The 26,956-nt window shown below is 31.8% G+C and overlaps 1 protein-coding gene across 1 annotated transcript in view; it reads left to right on the top strand.

Annotated features, from left to right (window-relative positions):
- Positions 1 to 26,956, top strand: part of LOC111628897 — a 64,583-nt gene that overhangs the window by 22,859 nt on the left and 14,768 nt on the right. The window contains exons 9-16 of the mRNA XM_023372754.1: positions 2,460 to 2,581; positions 5,000 to 5,170; positions 9,619 to 9,772; positions 9,849 to 10,012; positions 14,350 to 14,527; positions 16,646 to 16,868; positions 19,472 to 19,592; positions 25,631 to 25,841. Of these exons, the coding sequence (XP_023228522.1) occupies positions 2,460 to 2,581; positions 5,000 to 5,170; positions 9,619 to 9,772; positions 9,849 to 10,012; positions 14,350 to 14,527; positions 16,646 to 16,868; positions 19,472 to 19,592; positions 25,631 to 25,841 (1,344 nt within the window). The remainder of the gene's footprint in view (positions 1 to 2,459; positions 2,582 to 4,999; positions 5,171 to 9,618; positions 9,773 to 9,848; positions 10,013 to 14,349; positions 14,528 to 16,645; positions 16,869 to 19,471; positions 19,593 to 25,630; positions 25,842 to 26,956) is intronic.

The raw sequence follows: 26,956 nt of genomic DNA, 5'->3' as shown, positions 1-26,956 counted from the left end.
GATGGCGCTACAAGTACGACGCCCTAAGTTTGCTTTTCTGTGAGGCATTATGCTTTTCTGTGAAAATGAACTAAAGCAGATTATCTTCTATCTATCTATATAAATAAAAATGTAATGTTCGTTTGTTCCTACCGATTCCTTCGAAATTTTGACACAACGCTGCATTCGAAATACGCATGTGTTTTTTTATAATATACATGTCGAAATTCAACCCCACTGAAGGGAGATGGTTAGGATTAAGGCTTACGGTAAAGAACTCTGCTTCTATTTATACTATTTTAAATGCGGATTTTTGCGTTTTTGATTGCATTTTAATAGGGTACGTCAAGAGAATGTACACTAAGAAGAAATTTTTCGAAAAATTCCCCCCCCCCACGGGGGAAGTGTTATAAATTTATAATAGAAACATTTTGAGCCACAACAACGCGTAGCGGGGGTCTGCTAGTTCTAATACATAGAAGTACGAGATGAGTGTCTTCTGTTTAGTTGAATAACGTTATTGCTTATCTTTATGTCTGCTTATTTATGTTTACGTCATGACGTAGATACGTCATTTATGTTTATGAATTAACGTAGTTCATGTTGTGTCATTACATCAAGACCGAAGACAATGATGTACTGTACAGTACCAGTATAATGCAGTTAGTTCGACGTACGGCAACCTACGCCGACCGTTAAATACGTCGTTTGTAGAATCGTTATAAAAAGTTTTAATTGGCATAAATTTGAGCTTCCGTTATTGTGAATAACATTTTGAATAAAAAGCATCCGTTTAAATGAATTTTATCTGATAATAAAATCAAGCAATTAAAGTAAAATAGTTCTACTGGAAACTCCATGAACTTTGACTTATCGATCCGAAAGCTTTTCGAGCACATCGCTGATGACGAGAGAGAATTACACCCCCCCTATAACACTGTTGATAATTCCATTTTATATGAATTCCATGTTGTACGAGTCACTTAGATTTTACAAATACGTGTACAGGGCTGTGAACGGCTCACATATTTGTAAAATCTAAGTGACTAGTACAACATGGAATTCATATAAAACGGAATTATCAACAGCGTTATAGGGGGGTCGACTGTAATTGAAAATTTGAGCTTTTTAAACCCAGTAATTTTTTCTTCTAGGAGCGTCTGCAGTACTAAATATGGGGGGAACACAGCTTTTTAGCGATTTTTCACTTTTCAATTGCTTATATTTCGGAAACCTTTTTACAGAATCCTAAACTCTTAAATTATTAAAACTACCCAAGAAAACTATCTTTCTGAATATCTCATTAAGAATTACTAGAAACGTCTGATGATCGAAGAAATCAATTATGAAAATCAGCAAGTTTGATTCCTGTGTATATAATCAGTCAGTGACTTTTACTTTCTCATCTCTGTTATATATAACACAGAGAAAGAAAAGCTCACGATTGGTCAAAAAATGAGTTTTACATTTTTGGACTCAAAGTAGCTTCAAACGTCGAGAAATGCAAAACAAATTCGAAGGTTTTTCTACAGGTGTTCGTTTGTGTGACACGATTTTGTTCACCCTGTTCGAAGCTTAAAAATTCTCGTATTTTTGTTAAAAAATTTCAAATTTTGCGGGTAGCTTGTGTATTAGGGGAATTAATACTATTAAATTTTGGTAGTGAAAGGTCAAGGTGTAAAGAGATAGAGAGGATTGTGTTTCATATCTCAAGTAGGGTGGAACTTAATAAAGATTTTACTCGTTATTGTCATATATAATGGCATTTATAATTTTTTTTTCATTTAAAACCTTCCCTACCTTCAAAATTAAGATTTTTGCCATTTTTTAATAATTAATTAAATGAAAATATTTTAACTGAAATAACATAACAGATGGTTCCAGACGCATTTTAAATATTGTCGCCGGGAAAGTTAAGTAACTCGTTGCTGGATTTTTTACTTTGCAAGGAGTCATTGGCGTGACTCCGGATTAAGTGGACAAAATGCCACAGTTTAAAGATATAGAATAGGTTGTGCAACTGCAATATATATTAAACAAGTGTCCTTTTAAAAACATATTTATATATTTTAATTAAGATATAACTTTGATAAAATTGGTTTTATTTTGAATTTACATATCCCTACATTAAACAATATAACGAATAATGTACGGTACATAAACGTGATGTTTATTTTCATTTCGATTGGAAGTAAAAACTGTATGGAATAAATCTATAAAGAGTTATAAATAAATAGATAATTGATTAATAATTAAATTTAAAAAATTCAAATGTGAATATACAAATATTGATAGAATAAAATAGACATGTTATGCTCTTCGAAATTTATCTTAGGAATGATGTGAGTGTGTTGGATTTTGATAAATCTTTTTATTGCAAATTTCAAAACGTGATCTCTGTTGTAATTGATAAAGTCTGTAGTTTTCAGGTATAATTTTCAGTTTTTGCAACAAAAATACATACATTTATATATTTATAGGTTTTTATTATCCATTATCAACAACAAGATTTGGAAGGCGATGCAGCACCAATAAAGCTTTCTTGAAACCAATTCAACATCGTCCTAATTTAAATATCTTGCTGTTTTCCTTCGCAACTAAGGTAAGGGCATAACATTGAGATATATATATATTTTTTATCATACATTCGCAGAGTTTTAAAACGAACTCTAAAGATTATTACTGTGAGATCTTAAATAATATGTGTAAACTCATGTATCGGAATTTTAACGAGGGTTTAACGGAAAAGTCGAAGTTTGACTATAGCGCATATACAAAGAACAAAATTTAAACGAAACAGTAAAACGATATAAAATTCGACGAAAAAAAAATGTCGCGCGAAGTAACTAAACTTCCTGGATATACAGGAGAGAAAACATTATAATCTACTCTGTAAGATACGAGTGTGAGAATCCAGAGGCTGTTTTTATATAAATTTTAAACAAAAAGATAAGCTTTAGAAAATTTTCCCCTTTTTTGTACCACTGAGTAAAAACGGGTAACTGTCAACAAGTCTTTTTCTTCCTCAGATCGACCAGCGAAATTAGCACAAATATGGGAAAGCATTATAATCTAATTTATAAGAAACGAGCGAGAGTTCAAAGTTCGCTACACAACGCGCGATTGAAAGTGAAAATGCTACTCATTGACCAATGTAATTGGTAGCACTCCGCTAACACCCGTTTTGAACTTTGCGTTCCTGATTTATATACGACTTTTACTTTTCCGGCTGTCATATAACAGAGGAAAAAATCCAGCAACGAGTTACTTAACTTTCCCGGAAACAGTTAAAATTGCGTGTGTGACTCTCTCTGTTACGATATTCTATTATTAAAAACCATATCTAATTGTAATTATAAAGTGATAAAAAAAAGCTTAATTTTGAAGGTAGAGGTGAGTTTGATAAAAAAAAATTGTAAATGTTAATATCGAGTAAACTCGTCATTAGGTCAGACCCTACTGGAAATACGACACACGGTTCTTTGTATCTCCCCATCCCATCGAGCTTTAATCACAAAAAATAAAAAGCATCAATCCATCTATTACACAAGCCTCCCTGCAAAATTTCAAAAAATTTTCGACAAAAGGCACAGGAGTTAAAGCTTCAAAGTGGATGAAAAAAATCATACTACGCACACGCAGATATAATAGGTCTTCTGAGACCAAAAATGTAAAGATTAGGAAGGTTTATTTGTTGACTGATTGCCAAACTTTTCCTCCATTTCATACAACAGTCGGGAGAGTAGAATTTATTTTATAAGTTTTTATAATTAACTTCTTGCCCATTTATTGTTTGTTTGGTCAATATATTCTACACGATGATCGAAAAGTCGCGCGCAAGTAAGTTAGGAATCGATTTACTTTGTGAAGTTAATGTAGAAAATAAAGTAGGTAATAATAACAAATAACTATAATGATGTTATTAAAACATGAGTTTGAAATGACCTGGTTCACGAATACAGGCTCAAACTATTTTTATCACGTTTAATGCCACATTGTGAAACACTGAAAATTGATGCTAGCAATAGCAGTTATAATGTTTCTCTTCAGAAAAGGAAAAAATTTCTGGGTGACGAATCTTACGTCCACAATTATTTAGAAATAAAACGAGCGCAGTAATTTTCTTGAGACTTGCAGAACCTGGTTATTTCTGATGAAACTCGTCTGAGACACAGAAAAGTCAGAGTTTCTAGAAGTAGTCAGAAGTCATTATAATGACATCTTGTGGAGGGAGGTAATAAAATAACTAGACACGATTTACATAAACTAACATTTTAATGTGCGCGATTTTTCGATCACCCTGTGTAATGTATTATATTTCAGGGTTTATCTGACATTGAGGCTGTATTACTTTAGCCCACATCAATTATTATGGTCTAAGAGATTTTATATCCTAACACTTTTCTAAACTAACCTATACCGAAATTTATACAAGTTTTATTAAACAATATACATGAAAAGAAGTAAGCGCGAAAAGAAAAACGTTTTTTACGTCATATTCGTTCATTTCATGACCGATTAGAATGTGTTTCAATAGCGGTCGAATAATTTTTTTTTATTATGTTTGACTGGAAATACAATAGAACATGATCAAGACATGAATTAATTCAGTAAACTCAAAACACAGAACAATTAACTTATATCATGAGTTCAAATTTCATTTGAAAGAGTTTTGCTCAATTTTACTTCAAAACGTTTAATGAAAACTGAAAATATCAAGTGAAAACGTTTTTAAGTTTTAAAATTAAAGCTTTTCTTAATCTAGTAACATCGATAAAAGTAATTAATTTTATTAAGAAGTTATTAACTGTATCTTAAATTCAGGTTTCATTGTGTGATTCAATGCTATACAAATTTGAGCAGTCATGTATTGTTATTGATATCTATCATATATCTATGAATATCTACGTAAGTATGATAGATTTAATAAATATGTTAAAATATATTCTGAACAATTTCTTCTATGTTTAAACTTAATAATTGAAATTTTACAATTCAGTATAAAATATTTCATTTCTAGATTATTTTCGATGAATATAAACGAGCTAAAGCAGTTCAGTTCGATCGATTCAAGAGATCTTATACTGTTTATGCAAGAAAAGAGATAATTATATCAGCTGGAGTCATCAACTCTCCTCAGTTGTTAATGCTGTCAGGTATCGGCATTAGAAAACACTTAAACAAATTCAAGGTAAGTTTAGTAAAACTCTATGAAATTTTAAACAATAATAACCTAATATATTAATAAAAGAATTACAGAAAAATTAAAAAATTTAAAAATAAATATTTCCCTGAGTAATGTGTGAAATTATCCGAAATATATTAACTGTATATGCTTTATATATAGAGAGTATATCAATAATGCATTGAGGACGGCAGAATAAATAGCAATACTTAAGCCTGATTTGGTTATTTTCGATCAATTATAATTAAAAGTTTACATCTCTAAACAATCTGTGTCGATATACAGTTCTGTTTTTCGAATCTCAATTGAATATATCCAATAAAATAGAGGATCCAGAAATCTTTAGAGGAGTGCTGTAAAAAAACAATATGCCTTAAAGAATTTTTACTGCCTGAGGCTTTACTCGAGAAAAACCCACAGAAGAAAATGCAGCTGTGCCTACCTATCGCCTTATTCTTTTCATGGGCTGTTATCTATATTGTTTATGTAACCCAGGACAATTTGTTATTCTAACTAGGGTTTTTCATTTCCCGGTCTTGCTTGTCCCGGATCTCGGGAAATCCCGGGACAGAATTAATTATTTTCAAGATATACAAAATATCATGAAATCAAATGATATAATTGTTTTTCGTTTTTTAAAGTAATTTAATACATTCTGTAACCTCCAAAATTATATTAATAATGCTGCGTAAGATATATATTAAAAATTACCTTTGAATTACGTAGAAATTTTCATAAATAAAAAAATTTATTAAAGTTTGCTGGAAACTACATACAACAACACCATAAAATGCTTTGAATTGAGTTAAAAATTTAAAAAAAAATGAACTTAGATCAAACTTCTAACTTAGAAGGTAATTTTCGTTTTTTAAATAAAATGTAATACAAAATATTGCAAATTTAAGATTTTAAAAAGCAAAGATGGTCAATACTCCGATCACTCAATCTAATCTTATTTTAGTAATGAAAAGTCTTGCTACCGAGAATGCGCTTTCCGATTCAATTGATGTGATTGGAATAGTGTTTAATGCATTTAAGAGAAGATAAATATTATGTGTAACCTGTAACCTGAAAGATTTCTAGTTCGTTTTCGAGATTGTAGTACTTCTTTTGTTCTCTAGTATTCTTAATTTGTCTACCTCGACTGCTTTAATAAAAACATCATAGCTCAATAAATCGGCAGTTCGAATGTCTTTAATAATCAGGTTATGAAGAAAAACTTCATAGTTGCAGACTTCGTACTCGTTTGTATCCTTGCCCAACTGCACAACTTGGCGTTACGCAGTTATCGAAGCTACTGGGCATGGTTAAAAATTAAGACAGCGTAAGCACAATTATTCCAGATATTACAGGTAAAGAATTTTGAGAGTCCTGCCACAAATAAGCTACGAGATCCCGGAATCACGTTTGAGAAACCCTAATTCTAACTGACAGGATTTTGACACCACTTTTTTATATCTCTATCTGAAGATAGAGATATAACAAAGTGGTGTAATGAATTACAAATATTTAATTATTTATTTGTAATCATAAAATTTATCCAGATAAAAGAACAGAGATAACGCCCAACGAGTGATCTATTTCTGAAATATTGAGATAAATCTTTTATTTGCATATTAATACTTACTTGTTAATTTGTTTTTAATCTAATATATCATTAGACGTTTGAAATTTAATATCTATATTCTCGCGTGCATATAATGTATGTTAGTGTTGATACTCTAAATTTTTAGACAGAAGATTTACACTCACATGAAATGATATAGAATATTTCTATTTATTGCAATTGCTGTTAAATCACAGCAGATAGGTTGTGAGAATTTGACTACATTAATTAAATACGGCATTTTCTTTCAATAGCAAGTGCCCTCTAATAAACATCACAGCTGCAAAGTGAAAAAAGTAATATATAGCTCACTGTTTATTAGAATAAATATGGTATATTGTGTTTCTCCCAAAACACAATAATTTAATCTCTGCCAACAAGAACATTTTGACGTTATCGCGCAATTACGACACTGCGTCATCATTTTTCGTCTTTGTAGAGAAAACTAGTGTCAAAAGTTAAGATTCATGTACACAATTAGTACAATTATTAAGAAAAAATTGTCCTTGTTCCTGATTCCCGTACTAAATTAATAGGGTTTCAATTGGTATAGATCTTTCTTCCTCGTTTTCTAATTGTCTTCACATACTTTTTAAATAAAATCTATTTTTAAATAAAAATTCCTGAGATTAGAATTCATTACCATCTTTAATTATTTTGGACACTCTATACGGAGAATTTATTATTTAACTGCATATTATATTATAGAAAATAATCAATTGGTACCGGTATGAATTGTTAGTAGAATAATACAGTAGAACCTCGAAAACTCGGCCTAATGTGGACCGAAGGGTCGCCGAGTTTGTGAAAATGCCGGATTATCGGGAATGGGGTTAAAAAAATAAGTATGAGTGTTTCCTCAGAAAATAATGTACTGTACTTGTATGTATTGTTTACTTGAGAATACAACAGAGAATAAACTGCCCAAATACCCTTAAACAAAGGAAAAGTACGTCCTTTATGAAGGCATAGAGCCTTTACTACATGAAAATGAAAATTAATGAATACACTGTGTACAGTAATTTACCTGATAAGACAGACCTCAGAAAAATACTTTATGAGAGCTTTTATACTTTTATAAAGCTGTCTATAATGAAAATTAATTAACTAAGGATTTTTTTGCCCTGCCAGGGTGTGGCCGAGTTATCCGGAGTGCCGGGTTATCAAGAGCCGAGTTTTCGAGGTTCTACTGTATAACCTACAACAACTGAGGCTTGGATTTTACCACGATAAGATATTATTACGAATATTTTACTTTGGTAGAAACCAAGCTCATGTAAACTGAAATTAGCTAAAGTATGAACAACAGATCCGAATTTTTTTATTTCTTTTTGTCAAACACTAAGAAAGAATCTTTAATTGAAAGGAATTTATATTTGAAAAAAGAACTGCAAAATATTCAGTATATATATAAGTAGATGTACGAAACACGAACATCTACTTATATTCAACATTTTAAATATTACATATAAACAAGACTGTTGAATAAAAATATTTAAAACTTAGAAAAAACAAACTAAATTATGTTCATAGAATATAACAACTTTTTTAAATTTACCGTGCTAAAAAAATCTCACTTAAAATACAATACAATATTCTAGACTTATAAACATACATTATCAGAGAAGAGTCAAAAGTATTACACAGTATTTTATTATAAGAGAAAGTTGCTTGAAAACTTGTTAAACTTTATAATCTTTCAATATACTGTATTCCTGTCAGCTCTCCATTTCTGTCGAATTGCCGGAACTGGTTAATGGCAACAGATATTGTGGTTATGCTAAAAATAAATAAATAATAATAATTTTTTTTTTTGATTCTGATGAAACCGTGTTGTTGTTATTAAGCTGTTTCTTTGCAGACACACTAAGGTGACATATATCAACACTTGGCAACTTATTGACTATTTATTCAGTACCAACTGAATAAATAGTCAATAAGTTGCCAAGTGTTGATATATGTCACCTTAGTGTGTCTGCAAAGAAACAGCAAAAAAAAAATAATAATAATAATAAGCTATCTGTGTAGGATGGATAGAGTGCTTATTGTACCGCCCACCAGTGGCCAAAAGTTCGTTCCTTGAACACTGGGAGTTTAGTCATGTGTTTGCGCTTCACCCGGACGGACTGGCCACGTGGAATTTTCGGGTTTTACTCCACGTCTGTAACGCCTAAATAGGAATTCAGGCGCTACCCTTAAAAACACCTCCAGGAAGCCAACCCCTTAGGCAGTATGCCCAAGTGTTGCGTTGCCATAACTTAAAAAACAAGCTTATTGAACTTGTTATCCACTTTCTTACAGGTCTCATACTACAAACACTACACAGAAGCATGGGCACATTACAATTGAACAGAAATACATACATCACACTATAGAAGGCCATTATATGAATACATGTCATATTGTTAGGAAATTCCTGAATACAGACACACAAACTAACACACTTTTTTAATTTTGAGACACAAAAACTAACACACTGTTCTCAGGAGCCATCTAAGCCTAATTGTTCCGGTTCCAACAGTTCTCAGGAGCCATGTAGCTTATCTATTTCGGGAAACTGTCTAGCTTAACGGTTCCGATGAAACTGTTGCGTCAGGAACGGTTTCATCGGAACTGGATTGCCCACATCTAAAACCTATTATAAGTCATAGAGTCCGAATCGAATACTTTACGCTAGGGATACCGATAAAGTATCCCTAGCGATTAAAATACTAATTTCAGTGTCCATTAATCTGGCTGATTATACATTCATGAATAAGTTCTAATTTTCACTTATTTTAACTAAGACTTAAGCTCTTATTTATAGCTTTTTCGAATAATAAATTATCAACTAATTATTATCATATAGATTCCAGTCGTGTCAGATCTTCCAGTAGGCCTTAATCTTCAAGATCACATTTTCTCTCTTGGAATTGATTTCTTAATTGACAAACCAGTTTCTTTCATCGCCTATCGTGCTCTAACTCCATCCAATGCTCTACGTTATTTCAAATATGGTTCTGGTAAGATTTTTATCGATATGTTTATTTGAACAGACAATAGTGTTTGAATAATATAATAAAAAATCCGCTTTTATAGGAGAGTGGACCTTATTAGGTGGAGTCGAAAGTTTGGCTTTCATCAATACTCGTTTTGCGAATTCTTCTGATGATTATCCAGATATCGAACTGCATTTTATAGCTGGCAGTTTGGCTTCTGATGGAGGAGAAATTTTTATTCCAGCCATTGGCATAAATAATCAAGTCAAGTATTGAAATTTTATTTTATATTCGTTGATTTACATTTATTTTAATTTCATACAATATAGAACTGTTTTCAAAAGTACTTTTAGAGACGCACTCATAAAGTCTCAAAAAATTATTTTTTCTTGTAATCAAAAATATATATTTATAAATCTTGAATCTCTATATATACATAACTTAAAAAATTACGCGCAAATCTATTCGCAAATCCCGTAACTACGATATTTTAATATATGCCTAATTCTTTTATAATCTGGCGTTTAAAAACAAAAGTGTGCCAGATTATCCAAATGGGGGAGTAGTGGGCGTTTTTGTATTGTTGCAAAATTCGATCAGTTAGATATCATCTGTACAGTACATTTCAAACCTTAAACTGCAATACATTTTATACCAGACACGCTTCTGTATGCTTACGATTCGTGTGCATACTGTCTTCTATCAGTCTGTTAATGACACTGTTTACGACTGTACTTTGTTAAGATTACATTGCTCTCTATCCAATGTGAAGTTAACATCTCGTGTTGTGCATGCACCTCACATGTAAGTACATATTTCAATTAACAACGTAACTTCAAAATTATATGTTTTTGAAGTCCATTATAACTGGACTAATCTTATAATATATATAACAAAATTCGTAGAATCATGTCAGCACATGGAACAACTTCATAATTTAGATTTGGCACAACACTGCTGAAATGTTACCGACCTTTAGGACATTCACAAGAAAAAATAAGTACGACAAATATCGTTAACTTCAGAAATGTATATAAGACAAATTACATTGATCGCTATATGTTGATCTCTATGACACAAATCTACCCAATCGAGATTTCTAAGACCATGATCAGATCAGATGAACATAACTTGAAGACTTGAAGATCTTCATTACTACTTTCGAAAAGTTGACTTTCAGAATTCAGCAATAAGTTCTTGAAGTATTAAATGTCATCGCCACGGTTTATGACCATTTAGGTCGTCAAGGACCAGTTATAACTCAAGCAAAAATCTTTATACAAAAACTTTCGTTCAGTAAACTCGACTGGGAGGATATCCTACCTGAAACCATCAATTATAAATGGGAGAACCCTGTATCATTCTTGAAAGCCTTCGATGATCATACGACTGCTAGACATATTTTGGCAGATCCCTTTTAATTATAGGTCTGTATGTAGATTCCGCGCAATTAGCTTATGGAGCAGTAGTTTTGTATTGCGTAAAGGAACACACTGTAGTACTAGCAAAAACACAATATCGTTTTGTTCCTCTTAAGGACATTTTAATTCCTCGATTAGAGCTGTCAGCTTGTCTTATACCGTCTCAACTGATCGAAAAGGTACGCTTATGTTTTAAATGGATATAATTGAAGTCATCTTACATATATATTTAACTATTGCAATCGCTTGGATCAAAACTTCGCATATTGCGTAAAAACTTTTGTTGCTAATCGAGTATCCAATACTGTGTATAGTCTATTACTGAAGGCTGTTACCAGAAGCACATAGCCTCTCAGTACAATTTGGCAGATGCCATTTCTCGGGGTTTAAATCTGCAACATCTACTAAGAACGGTCTTATGGTGAAGTGAGCCGCAATTTCTAGAAACACCATCTGTCGAACATCACGATGATATATATGCCATCGACACTCCGTCAGATGAACAATATCAATCTGAATTCAACCCCTTTTTAAACATTTAGGGATTGGTTTTTGTGGCCTTTTTTTTATTACATATAAGGGACAAAAAAGGATACTTATCACAAATGTTACGTTGCAATCTTCCTTTTCCTTTGATTTGAGCAATCCATCTCGAAGTAGTTAGATTTAACAACCGAATAAATGATACCAGCCTTAAAAAGATTTTTCAGTCGAAGTGGTAAAAGTCTTCAATTTGGACAAATAATGTCACAAATGTTTTGGGTTCCAGTGTGGAGTTCAACAAATTACAAGCCTGACATAAGTGGCATTTTGGGATGTTAGCGCTTCGAGCGTCACCATTCCAAATTTGTAACGGAAAAAAATTTAAAAAATGTGGGTAGGAGAGTATCTTATATCACGGTTCCTTGTTTTTATGTAACGGTTCTTGTTCTGGGGTAACAACCCTTGGTTCGGTAGTATATTTCGTGTGTTTATAGTCCGCATTAAACCTTTTTTCTCAATTATATATTCTTGGTACAGTCTATCAAGTGTCGAAAAATACCATCTGTCGTCAATCAATGAGAATTCCATCACAGTTTTATATTACTTCCATCTGGGTCAGCATTAAATCATTGGATCATTCAACACCATCAGTGTATTTAAAGTTTTTCAGCAGAACGTATAATGAAATATTTGAGTTGTTACATCGCAATCAAAATGTACTTGCTACTCTTCTGGAAATGCCAAAGCGGTTTGCTAATGCCGGAAAGAGCATTAATTTTCATATTATGGAAAAAGTCGTGAGAGACATTTTTGAATTCGGTTCAAGAGCGACGAGTGAGACAAATATCAGGCAACCTATAAATGATAAATGTGACGTCAATAACTATTTTATTCTAGTAATGGATAAGTTTTATAAAATTGTTAAATAAATTTTTTATCTGGCATCAATGAAAAAGAAGAAAAATAGACTTTATGTTGTAAATATCAAGTGTCATTCATGTTAGTTTAAAAAAACAAGCCACGGTATGAAAATAAATCGTCTAGGTTTTCCGCAATTTTCTTACATAACATCAAAATGAGAAAATGTATTTTTTAAAAATATTGAAAATTGTTCACCCTAAACAAGAAAATTGTTAGATACTGAACTATTGTTAGAACTCTGGAGTACTCAGGATCGAATTCGGAGAGATTAAAAAACCCCATAAATTTTTAGGTGACTAGTCTCCGTCCTAATATGTCAAGTTAACTAGTCGCCTTATTGCGGGCGTGGCCAAACTCATAAAGGTTTTTTTAATGGTCCTCTTCGTACTCATAGGACGAAAATAGTTTTAAATATCTAGTAAAAGTATTAGTTCCATTTCGTCTATCGAAATCGGCAATATGACGTAAAAATGTTGAAAACTTATTTTGCCAGCAGCTGTTGTCGAGATGCAAAGTCCTTGTACAGTATTAGGAAAACTCAAACTCATCGTGTTAAGTTATGGTGACGCAGCACCTGGGTGATCTGCCTCGGGGATGCCTTCCGGGAGGTCTTTTTTTAAGGGAAACTGGCCCCTATTTAAGCGTTACAGACGTGGAGAAACTCCACGTGGCCAGCCCGTGCCGAGCGCGAAGCCACGAACGCATTCCCAGTGTTTAGGGTACGAAGACCGCTCGGCCACTGGTATTATTTGCTCTGACAGTGCCAAAATAATTAAAAGATGTCGAAATGTTATTACTGCAAGATTGAAAACGATTGTGTTAATTAACAGGTGTTTTTACTTAACATAAATATGTGATGCAATTACAAGTTGTGAAATTTAACCTATTATTCATAATGTGAGATTGTATGCTTTGTTTTGAAGTTTATTTTAAACTTTTTTACATCACAAATCCTTTGAATAAAATCAAGTCGAAATGTCTACAGATAAAATGCACATCGGGCATATTATGCATGCTTTTTAAGTTTCGTAAAGGATATCACTCTATCTAAACAGTAAAAAAATATGTTTGCTGTGTATGTGAAAAATGCTTCTAAACTCCGAATGTGTCAAACGTGGTTTTGAAAGTTTCGTTTAGAAAATTTTGTATTTAAGGATACAAAACGTACGAGCCCCCAAAAGCTGTTGAAGAGAAATTGCGGGAGAAATTGTTATAGTTTGACGAATAACAACTCGTGAATTTGCAACAGATCTTAGTCTGTCGCATATAAGTAATATTGTAACACTTCGTCCCTTTGAAATGGTTGTAACACATGCTGATGACTGTTTCGCAAGCAATTTTTCTTCTCTTATTAAGAAAACGAATTGAATTGAGTATAATTTTGTCTTACGAAGGTAGGCAGCTGTAAAGTTTTGTTTTATTTTTAAACTAGTTACTCATTTTTACCTTAAGGAACATTTTTTACGGATGAATGAAAAAATTAAAGCTAAAATAAAAATATTTGTTATTAAGCGAAAATTTGTTTTAGCGAATGGTGATTGTTCGATCGAGTACAGAGGTTCCACTGTATTTGATTAACACGATTTTGATATACGATATACACGTCGAAAAATTTATTAATAGCATTAATGATGGGATACCTATATTAAATACTGTAATCTGTATATAGCGTCAACTTGTCTACTACGGAAGAGTTGTTCAGTTCCTTGGGTTTTCGTTATAGACAGGTTTGACTGTATTACTAATCTTTCATTTAAATATTTCTTTTCACTTTAGGTTAGAAAATTATATTATGGGCCTATTTTAAATCGGGATGCTTTCACCATATTTCCTACTTTAATTCATCCAAAAAGTCGTGGTTTTGTAAAACTCAGAAGCACTAATCCCTACGATCATCCTGTTATCCAACCGAATTATTTATCTCATCCACAAGATGTCTTGAGACTTATAGATGGTAAGTAGAGAATTTTTTTTTGTTTCGAAAATTTCATTTGGATATTTAATATTTGTATAATATAAAGAAATTATATAACATAAATATATTAAACTAAAAGAGCATTTTATAGTCATTTAAATATTCTAATAGTCGGCAGGAAGCATATTGCAGATCTATTACAACAAAATTTATATTTGATTTTTTATCATCAGGAGATAACAAATTTTTTTATCGAATTCTATAAAATCATCGTATATCTTTTTTAAAAACCTGTTATAGAAAAATAAATAACATCTAAATTCTGTGAAAATCAGATATTTGGTTAAAAAATATTATTAACGGACTATACAATGCATTATAGTCAAGGTAAAAATTTAGGCGATAATAAAATTGTTCTGTGCGCCTTTTGTCATTTAAATATATTATATATTTGATTCANACATCTATTTAGATAAAATTTATATTTGGTTATCTATCATCTAGATACAACAAATTTTTTATCGAATCCTATAAACTTATCGTATAACTTTTTTAAAAACTTGTTATAGAAAAATAAATATCATCTAAATTCAGAAAGAAATCAAACATTTCGTGAAAAAAATAAGCATTAATGTGCTGTACAACCTTACCTATTCTAAGATGCATAGACTAGATAAAAATTTATGCCAGAATGGAAATTGTTCTGTGCTCATTTTGAAATATAAATATATTTTCAGTGTAATCACTACAATACACGTCAGTAGCAATGTCATAATGATTTCATGTTTATAAATTTCATTAAATTGATTGTATTTTTATGTGGAAATAAGATTGATGTTAAAGCTTCAACTGAAATTTATTAAAATTCTTTTTGGAAACTTTCGATGCGATGAATAGTACACATTATTTAGTCACTCGTTTAAACATTTTACTATCGAGTTTTAGTTACGAAACTACGTTGTAGCACTTAATTTACTAATTCTTCTGTAACAACTTATCGATGCTTGCCATGTCAAACAATTTTCTTTCACAAATGCAGTCTAATAGTTAAAAGATATGGCATTAGACAGTTGTTTGTGAAATAAAAGGGTTTGTTTGACAAGAAAAGCGTTAACATTGACTAATAATACTTATTACAAAAAATTGTAAAACGTTTTACTAAGGTAAGGATGCCGAATATGAGATACCATTTTTATTTTTGACTATAAAAAAATAACTATTACACTTGGAGCTTTACAAATTACAGTTTTGAATAGGGAATTTAATATGTTTAACAATATAATTGCTATTTAGTCCTAAGCATAATACATTTTTAGTTATATTAGATAAAATGAAAAAAGTCCGAAATCACGTCTTAGGTAAATGGTCTCCTATTATGAGATACTAGGGGTACCCCAGATTCTGGACAGTCTTGACCCGTCCAGATTCGATCCCGGGTCCCATAGAGCGGTAGGCTGTCACCGTGACCTCTTGGCCATCCGGCCTTTTCTGGGGTATCCTTAGGAACACCGAATTCTTTTGATGCCTTTAAGTAACCTATTTGATTGCTCCGTACTGCATCTACGGCTCTTATCATGGCACTGTGGTGCCAGGTTTTCCTTTTAATTGAAGCCATCTAAAATATATAAAAAAAGAACTTAATCTAATACGTATACTTTCACCTCATATATGAAATGATATATCTCATATTAGGAACCCTCATGTGTCTCATATTGGGAACACATTCAAATTTTACAAAACGGCTGCCTACTTTTTTTGCTGACAAAGAAAACAATAGTTCTGCACTAATATCGTGAAATTGACCGTATAATTGATACAATGAATGTAAATTAAAAGAATTTAGCGTAATAATAACGTTGTTACATATCTCGTAAACATTTAATGTCAAAAAATTTGTTTTGTGCTTTTGTGAAAATCTGCACACCCACGATCTAACAGCACCTCTGGCCAGCGTGCACTGACACACGTTTGGAGCTACTGCCAGGACGCTTCGGAAAACACTAGAGCCAAATAGTTGCCGTTAATAGTTTGGCCAAAACCTTGGTATCTCATATTTGGCGCCTATTTCATAATAGGCATCTTTACCTTATATCTAAAATTATACAATGTTATATTAATCTTATAAATTAGAAATGTAATAATAATTTAACGTTGCAGCAATGAAAATAACGATACAAATTGGTGAATCGAAACCTTTTAGAAAGTTCGGATCTCGATTATATTCAACTCCTGTTCCAGGATGCGAAAGATTTTTAAGACTTAGCGATGAATATCTCGAATGCGTGCTTAGAACTTTAACTGCCACTATTTATCATCCCGTAGGAACGTGTAAAATGGGTGCTGTAGACGATCCGACAACCGTTGTGGATCCCGAATTGAGGTTTGTATTGTAATTATGAACAATAATATCATGGTCTCAAGTAATTTTCATAGTTTCGGGTCTTCATTACTTCTGTCAAATAAGTAGAATAGACGAAAGTATTGGTATTATAAAGATTGTAAATGTTATGAATTGTCACGCAGTTAATTGTTTATAATGCTTTGAAATGTTGATGCTGTACAAAAAGCTGCCATTGAATGCTAGCCAAACGTTAGATGTCAAGATGGGCATAGTCTTAACTTAAACTGTCGTTGCAAATTCTGACAGATTTTTATATGTGCTTTTGATAACTATTGTTGATGATACCGCAAATGAATCAACTATTTAAGTGTGAAACATTGTCATAAGTTTGGTGCCCTAAACGGATTTGTCGAGCGTGATAAGCGGATTGAATTAGGCTATAAGTTCATAATTTTCGATTCCACATTTTACGAATGTTTCGTCTTTAATTAAGAATACTAAAGTTCGAAAACCACGAAAGGGCAGTATACTGTTTTTGAATTGGGACTCTCTTTATCCGGACGGATCAAAGACAACCAAAATTTTGGAAAATATCGTACACTGTTCTGAATCTTATCTTTCATTGTGTACATTTTTAATTTTTTTACATTAAGTTCGCATTTCAGGTAGTAGAAGGGCACAGCGATCAATCGCAGCAGAAGTGATAATGATGAAATATTGAAGTGTAGCAGCTCGTCAATTAATATAGAACAGAAAAAACAAATTTAACACAATACTCTCAAAATTAGGCTTATTGTAATTGTACTTGCCAAAATAAGCGTGAAAGTGAAAATAAACGTTATTATACATACATTAAGCATATATGTTAAATTTTTATTTAAAAAGTATCGCACTTTCTTATTAGGACTTATCTAACATTCAAATCACTCTCGCCCAGATTAATTCGGATATGCAAGTCTACTGTATATGTACGATTCAGTTCAATAATAAATACTTATTTGAATAACAAAGAATTTAGATTAAATTCTAATTAGTTTATAATGTAAAAATTTCTATTCTTTGGATTATGATCATCAGCATGGTAAGTTAGTTTGTTTAGATGTGACAACGCAACACTTTGGCGATCTGTCTAGGGAGATGCCTTCCGGGAGGTTTTTTTAAGGGAAACTAACACCTATTTAGGCGTTACAGACGTAGAAAAATCCCTGAAAACTATACGTGGCTAGCCAGTCCGAGTGAGGTGCGAACTCCCTGTGTACAGGATACGAAGATCACTGGCCACTGTAAGCCCGTGTAAGTTAGACTTTAAGAAACTTTCATTAAGTAAAAATTGTTTATTACCTGTCGAAGCTTGTCAAATAAAAAGTAAACCTGTAATCGTAATTAGACAAATAAAATTACGAATTGTTATACATTTTGTTGTACGATTACTTTGCCAGTCACCCATTATAATACAGCTTATCGAGTAATCCCTCTTTCTTAACCTAGTTTCCGCAGTCGGTCACTACAGTCTCCAAGAGTACATATTTCATTTATAAATTTGTATATTATTGTGCATTCCATTTGAAGGATTCGATGACTTGAAAGTGTTTTTATGAACGAATTATAAACTTTTTGTACATTATTTCTATAAATTTTTGCTGATTTTATTTCAATGTTTTGTAATATGTAAGAAATGAAAATTAAACAAGTTGACAAATTTGAGTTTCCTTTACACCTTTTCTTTATTTACAATAAATAGAAACAATTAAGATCTCGTTTAAAAACCAATTCGCTTAACGACCTCGTCGTAGGTACGGAATTGTGTCTTTAAATGAGGAGTATTTTCAGTAATATAAATTGACAAAATGATGTGCATAGATTAGGATCGTTCAATTATATCAATTATTTTTTTCTTATTGAAACGATCTTGCGAAATTGTCCAGTTTCTAATACTATTGTTAAGGTGTAGGCCTTATGAAAAAAATTCTGAACACTACATATTTTTATAGCGTAAAATATATTAATTATAATCCCTTTGAACAATCATATCATTAGATATGCTTATTATAATCATATTTTAATTTGAAAATAATTAACCAATGTTTTTTCTTTTTTTGAAAAATGAACAGAAGTAGAAGAGCGCAGTTTTCATGCAATTAACAGAGAGTCAGATTTATGCGTTTATCAAACTAAGCAATAATTTGCTTTTGCATCTTGCATTGTAAAATAAAATTATTTTTACCAGTGTACGAAAGATTACGATTATAATAATCCTTGTTGTAAGAACATTATAGGTCGTGCAACAGTATTTTCGAGTATTTTGATAGCAGAAATTGAGTTGCGAATGTACTTCGTTCGAAATTCATTAAAATACTGATACATATAAAAAATATTTTTTCTGAAATTGTGACTTTATCTGACATAAACAGGATTTTTTTTTTTGCTTTCTCGGTAGTTGGTGTAAACTTAATACATGTTTTAAGTATATATACTACTTGTACAGTACATATTTTTAACGCATTTTGTTTATAGACTATTTGTACTATTTTCAAATTTAAAAATTAATTTTAGATCATTTTTATTGTATATTTAAAATATAAATATTAACTTATTCTTTAATGTTTATTTTGCTTTCTGAAACATTATGAAATAATTTTCAGAGTAAAAGGAGTTTCGGGATTAAGAGTAGTCGATGCTTCCGTTATGCCCACCATTCCTTCTGGAAATACCAATGCTCCAACGATTATGATTGCGGAAAAAGCTGCTGATATGATTTTAGGCGTTGAACATAATATGTATTTTAAATAAAGATGAATAAAAAATTATATTTTCAATTTAATTAAAAATTTTTTAATTACTATTTTATAAAAACTAATCGTTTACATTTTAAACATTATTATAGAATATATACAACTGAAATTAATGTTTATAAAAATATCAAGTTCTCGTAATTCATGTAATCGTATTAAACATACTTATACAAGATGGTTAGAATTAAACTGATGATACTCAGACATGCGTGAGCCGAACCGAATTGAATGAAATTCTGTACACATGCAATTCAGATTATGAGAAAGAGATTTACGGAGCAAAAACTATTCTATATTTTCACCAGCAGGGTAAAATATGGCGCTGTTCAGTCGAAAATGCATGGTTTTGGCTGTGAAGTGATTAGAAGGATCGTGTTTATCAGGAGCTTGAGAACTCTGTTTTAGGGCTGAAGGCCAGCATCGTATGACATGTGTTTTCGATAACTCCCGAAATTTTATGTGCGTCAGTTGATAACACGATTTAACGATTGCCGCATGTGGTCAATAGAGAAAGATCTTACATTTAGCACATACTGAAAATGTGTAAACTGTAATTTTATTCTTCTAGTAAAATTTTGTTTTCTTGTCTTATAATTATCATACTTGCTGCGCCACATTTTTTTCTTGTGGTAAAAATTTTGACTAATTTTTTTTCCTACATAAATCTATTCTCCATGGTCTTCATTGCATGTGTACCGAGTTTCATTTCATTCGATTCAGTAAACCCGGTTCCATGAGTGTTTAAGTACCGTTAGTTTAATTCTAACTATCCTGTATTTTAGGATCATCCGTCTTCTTGCTGATATTGTTCATAAATACCAATCATAATGTTTTAGAATTACATATATCTTTATCAACCGTACAAAAGTAAGCTTAATTAATTAATTAAATACTGTTTCATACGTCACAGTACCTGATAAGGCTGTTCAACCTCGGCGGATTGTCTCCATTTAAAACATGGAAATTAAATTTAAAAATAGAATTAAAAAAATAATTTTTTTATATAATAATCAATATACGAGGCCTAACTATAAGTGAAATCAAAATAATTAACAGAATATTGATATATGAATTAAATAGTAAAGTATTAATTGTGCCGCTCCAGAGGAGTAGCTACCGAGGAGTAGTTGGAGCAAATTGCTCCAGGCGCACGAATCATGAGAGTGCCAAATTAGAAATGGTAAAATATAAACTTGTAAAAACATTTGTAAAAAAATTGTGTATTTAATAATTAATCAATTAACTATTAAATTTGAATCCGTTCGACAATTATGTACACTTTTTAAGTACTTATCTCTTGCATATTTTGTCGCGTCATCAGATTCTGGAAGGATCAGAATGTTACAATCGGCATATCCCTCCGACATTTCGCCTAGTTTTGGACCTCAACTGCTTCGATTTTAAATATGTTTTTATACTCAGGTAAAAGAAATTACAGTACTTCTAAACGCGAAGTTGCTGAACTACTTTTAATTCACACTGCAGCCTCAAGTAGCTTCTCTCACATTATTGTAGCATGCCTCATTTTTTAACTTTACCAGCGACGACAGTTATAGCAGAACAACGTTTTTCAAAACTAAAATTAATCAAAACTTATTTAAAAGAAACATGTCATAACACCGTTCTAGCTCTGGCTACTATATCAATTGAAAAAACAATAGCTTGTCAACTTGATCTAGAGAAAGCGATTAATCGATTTGCAAACGAAGACGTAAGAAAACAACAATTTTGAAGTTTTTTTAAACGTATTATTATGTATTTGTCATAAAACTAAAATTGCATACGTTTTGTCAATACAGTTAACATGTAATAAATATTATTAAGTATTCCACGAAACAAAAAGTGGAGAAAAGTAACAAAGTAATAGACATTCTTTCTAAAAGTTCCTTTTAAAATATAAATTCAAATAAGCATTGTAGAATGTATTATTGTAGATGTAGCTTTTATTTAACTACATATAAAACGTATAAGATAGCATAGATATGTTATAATCGTTATTTATTATTACGATTTAGGAGTGATTGAGAGAGTTAATCGATCTGGCAAGTGAAAAACGCAGTAACATGAAATTCAGTTTCACATAGTTTTTTATTATAGAAAAACTTCATTATTGTACATTTTTTATTAAATATTTTTTGCAAAAATGAATCATAACTGTTCTGTTACTGTTACAATAGTTATTATTAATTTGTTTAAATTGATTACTCAGAAACATAAATGATGCCAGCTGTATTTGAAGTTCCATCATGTCGATTTGTTCTTAGATTTTTATAAGAATCATGTTTAATAGGAGGAATAAAAAATTATTTATGGTTTCGTCCATCTTAATCTAACGGTATTAATTTTTTTTTCTAAAAACAATCGTTCAATATTCTACAATTATATAAGTATATTTACTTCTGCGGCATTTGCACTGTAACTAACTAATTTCTTTTGCTTAGTTTTTGTGATGAGATAACATTAATTTACCTTATAGATGCGATCAGTTTCACCATCTCGGATGTGATTATAAAATCGAAACCATGGAGATATACAATACATTGTTATTCTTGTGTTAGGTATAAAAATCCGTCTCTGTTTTTTCGACGTTCTCTATTTTCTGCTACCGTTCTGCCTTATCGCAGTAAATATACAAAAAAAGCAAATCTCTTCCATACTATTGGTATTTTAAAACATTGTAAAAAATAATTTGGCTATGCTTAATAGTTTACTTTTACGTTTAATGTTTAGAAATTCAAAGGATGAATGAGAAAAATGACAATATTTTTTTCTAAATTTCTGAAGATTAAACACAGAAATGATAATTTTATATATTGATATTTCCTAACGAAGAAAAATCTTAAAAACAAATCTTGAAATTTTTGTAAATAATACGAAACACACACACACACACACACACANGCAACATAAAGCCACATTAGAAGCAAAGGATAAAAATAAAAAATTTAGAACTTGAAGATCGGAATGGTTATAGAGAATTCGAAGTAAACTAAAAAAAAGAGGAAGAAAAGTTTTACAGAACAAAAAATGACGATACAAATATACTTATTGTATATATTGAAATGAAAAATATGGCATTACTCAGGAGGTTATGCTGTAAATGTAAACTCTGGGCTCATATGGACTGTACTGATGTAGAAAATGAGCATGTTCAATTGCATGTTTGATAAGAGGAATAAAAAATTATTTATGGTTCCGTCCATCTTAATATAACGGTATTAATTAATTTTTTTTCTAAAAACAATTGTCACCAAAATTAAAACAATCGTTCAATACTCTACAAGTATATAAGTATATTTACTTTTTCGGCAGTTGGACTGTAACTAACTAATTTCTTTTACTTACTTTTTGTGATGAAATAACATTAATTTACCTTATAGATGCGATCAGTTTCACCATCTCGGAGACAATGGAAATAAACAGTACAATGTTATTCTTGTGTTAGGTATAAAAATTCGTTTCTGTTTTTTCTACGTTCTCTATTTTCTGCTACCGTTCTGTCTTATCGTAGTAAATATACAAAAAAGCAAATCTCTTCCATACTATTGGTATTTTAAAACATTGTAAAAAATAATTTGGCTATGCTTAATAGTTTACTTTTACGTTTAATGTTTAGAAATTCAAAGGATGAATGAGAAAAATGACAATATTTTTTTCTAAATTTCTGAAGATTAAACACAGAAATGATAATTTTATATATTGATATTTCCTAACGAAGAAAAATCTTAAAAACAAATCTTGAAATTTTTGTAAATAATACGAAACACACACACACACACACACACAAATATATATATATATATGACATAATATTTAGTTTATTTTGCGAAAGGATGTTATCACTGATTCTTGGATTTCTATGTAAATTGCATGTTTTATTTATTTGTTAAATATTTACTGCATATTTCTAAATACTGTATTTGAATCTTTCATATTTATACGGTAGTCTTAATCTATTTAATGGTAACTAAAAATGTAAATCCTCAACGATTTATATTCGTTTGTAATGTAAATTTTAAATAGAATATTTCTAATTTGTTATGTACAGTTGAACGATTTCTGATTTCGTTGTGTTTTACACTCAATTTACATTCGGTGATTGAAAACATACGCTTCATTGGAAAGCATATTTCAACTGTAAATATTTCAACCTTCAGTTTAAAAACTAAGTTTAATCTGTCTCAGCATGAAATCTTAAATTTCATGCTGAGACAGGTTAGAAAATTTCATCTAACTATAAATATTCTTAGAAACAATGTAAATATTCATAATCCATTATGGAAATTGATTTTTTCGTATTTTTCTATCTAACCTGAAAGTGCAGTTTTTTATAATACGTCCTAAGTACTTTAGAAATATTACTTCCTCGATATGACGTATAATTTTACACAGGCGAGCTATAATAAAAAACATCTGTCATCTCGACCAGTAATGCTTTCTAAGAAATCGAAACAAAATTAATTTACAAACAAAGAAAGAAGTAACAGTGAAAGTTGTACAATTAATTGGAATATTAATTTAAACACTTTTTAAATGAGTAATTTGTGATGTAATTAAGATACTTTCAGATAATTTTTATTTATAATAAATTATTGTTTATATTAGGAACTGTATTCAATCACTTTTCTAGTAACAGTTATTTTAATAGAGAAACAATGTTCATACTGGTTTCATGAAATCCCACTAATCATCTCCTTCATCAAATTTTAGTGTTGAACCTGTTCATCATGGAATTTAGAATAAATTCCATGATGAACAGGTTCAAACAAACTAAGTAACTAAACAAAAACAAATTGTATTAAATATACGATACTAAAATTAATTAATTTTATTTATCAAACCATAGCTATGAAAATAAACAGTTCAGTGAATTACAACCGCTGAACGACTTTGAAGCACGACCATTTCCAAATTTGCTACCTGGCTGAAAATTTTGAAAGAGAAAATGATACTTATCTTGTATATATGATTCGAATTTTTTTCGTCACTTTACATCATCCTGTTGGAACATGCAACATGGATGCAGTTAACCATCCAGTAGCTGTAGTAGATCCCCAGTTAAGATCTGTATAATAGAAATGTTGATTACGCATGTAATATGAGTAAATCAAGTTTAATAATAAGACTATAAGTTTGTTACACAAAAAAAACTGATATTATAAAATCGTTCACTTATTTAATTATAGGCTACTTAAAAGCTCAAATGAAATTTACGAATGTCATACCAATTAATAAATTACTATTTGCTTACTTTCGCAGAATATGTTTTCACTTTCAACTATTAATTTCGTAAAAGAATTCTATAATAAAATCGCAATTTTTTTTTTCTCAGAGTGAAGGGCGTAACTTGTCTGTGGTTTGTGGATACTTCTGTTATGCCAAATGTCGTCTCTGGTAATACAAATGCTGCAACTATAATGATTGCAGAAAAAGCTACGAACATGATATTGAAATGCACTCAATTATAGAATATAATAATATAGAATTTATCGAAATTCCAATTGTGAAGAACAACAGTATCAGTTATTATTTCTTTTTAATTTGTTCTACTAGAAAGACCAGGAACCCACGCACGATTCAATGCAACAAATTTATCTATTTTATGAAGTACATTTCGAGTGTTTTATACTTTCTGTTCATCATCTGCACTAAAATTTAAAAAAATTATTCACTAATGTCGGGATAAAATCGTCTGGACGTACGATTCCCGCGCTTTTCCTTCTTCTCGAGCGAGCAACGGTTGTCATGGAAACGTGGATCAGGCGATGACAGTGTTTTGAAACTCGACCGCGGATTGGCTAGCAAACATCATACGATCAGCGGACGTCCGATAGCGCTGCTAGATGCTGATTGGTGGTTTTACATTCGTTTCAATTCTTATAAAAGGAATGGACAATGCGAAATTCAACCGCAATCTTGGTGTGCTCATTTCGTTCCTCGATTTCAGTGATTTTAAGTAACTCTTTCCTGCGACTTTCGTCGACTTTACTGCGGTTCCTTATTCTTTAGCTTCTGGTCTTCCTCTTTGGTCTTTTCTCTGCCCAGGTAGGAGTTTTCCTCTTTCTTTCGACCGGAGTGGCTTCTCCTCCGGACTCGGTTATGGCGTCGCCGTCGCGCGAGCGTCTTCAGCAGCAACCGTCGGGATCGGAAGCACTCATAACTTCCGACGAATTAAGATTTATTTCTCCTCTGTCGGAATTGGAGAAACTCTTTTCCATCCGTTCGTCCCTTCCTTCGGACCAAATCTATACGATTTTTCTAAAAGGACAGGACCTCTCCGACGTCTTCGTCGGGCTGAGCTCTCAAACCGCATTTCCCCCGACCGGAATTGCTGCAAGATGTCCGCTACTCCCGTAGTGGTCTTCTAATAATCAAAACTCCGGATCACCAGGCCGCAGACACGGCTCTTCGTATACCTGATATTGCCGGGATATCAGTCCGTGGCCGTCTGTCCCCGGACTGTGTCCACACCACTTACCTCCTTCGTGGGGTGGATCCGTCGACCACAGCCCAAGAAATTTACGATATTCTCTCGGACTCCCACCTTCCAATCCTAGAGATACGTCATTTCACACGACAGGACGGAAATAACATCGTGCCTAGCTTCACTGTTTACTTTTCTGTGGCCAGTGCATCCCCACTGGAATCCGTTACTATCTATTACCAACGTTACCACGTGAGCAGTATATTCCTCGCCCACGCCAATGCAGGCAACGCTTAAATTTTGGTCACTCGCCCACGACATGCCGCGGCCGCCGCAAATGTATTACTTGACCATGACCCTACCATATGTACCGCCGCTGCGGTCGGCTGTGTGTGTTGCGGATGAGAACATTCCGCGGACTCCCCTAGCTGCCCAGCCTATCAGCAAGAGCCACGCCTTTTAAAATTCAGCGTCATACAGCGTCATAATTCAAATTAATACTGGTACAATAACTGCGTCAGATTTGGAACGTCCGACACTACTGTCCTTACTCCCAAATCCCTGTGAGTTACCAATCCAAATTACAGATACTGATCAAGAGAACGATATAGTTATTTTTACTGATGGCTCTAAAAATGAAAGGAATGTAGGATGTGCTTTTGTGGTTTACTCAAATAACATCGAGATTGCTTATCAAATGTTTCGGCTGGGAGAACTCTCTACAGTCTTTCAGGCAGAAATGTTCGCAATTCTTCAGGCCCTTATCTGGGCCAATCAACATTATTCCTTTACGAGAATTACAATATGTAGTGACAGCGCTTCTTCACTGGCCACAATTAAAAGCACTAAAGCTCACCCATTGTTTACAGCTATTAAAAAGTCTGTTCTAAATTCAAATAATGACTATAAAT

Source organism: Centruroides sculpturatus, unplaced genomic scaffold (assembly GCF_000671375.1).
Source record: "Centruroides sculpturatus isolate CEXI.00-Female unplaced genomic scaffold, Cexi_2.0 scaffold359, whole genome shotgun sequence".
Taxonomy (NCBI): domain Eukaryota; kingdom Metazoa; phylum Arthropoda; class Arachnida; order Scorpiones; family Buthidae; genus Centruroides; species Centruroides sculpturatus.
This window is presented reverse-complemented; position numbering and strand designations above follow the sequence as displayed.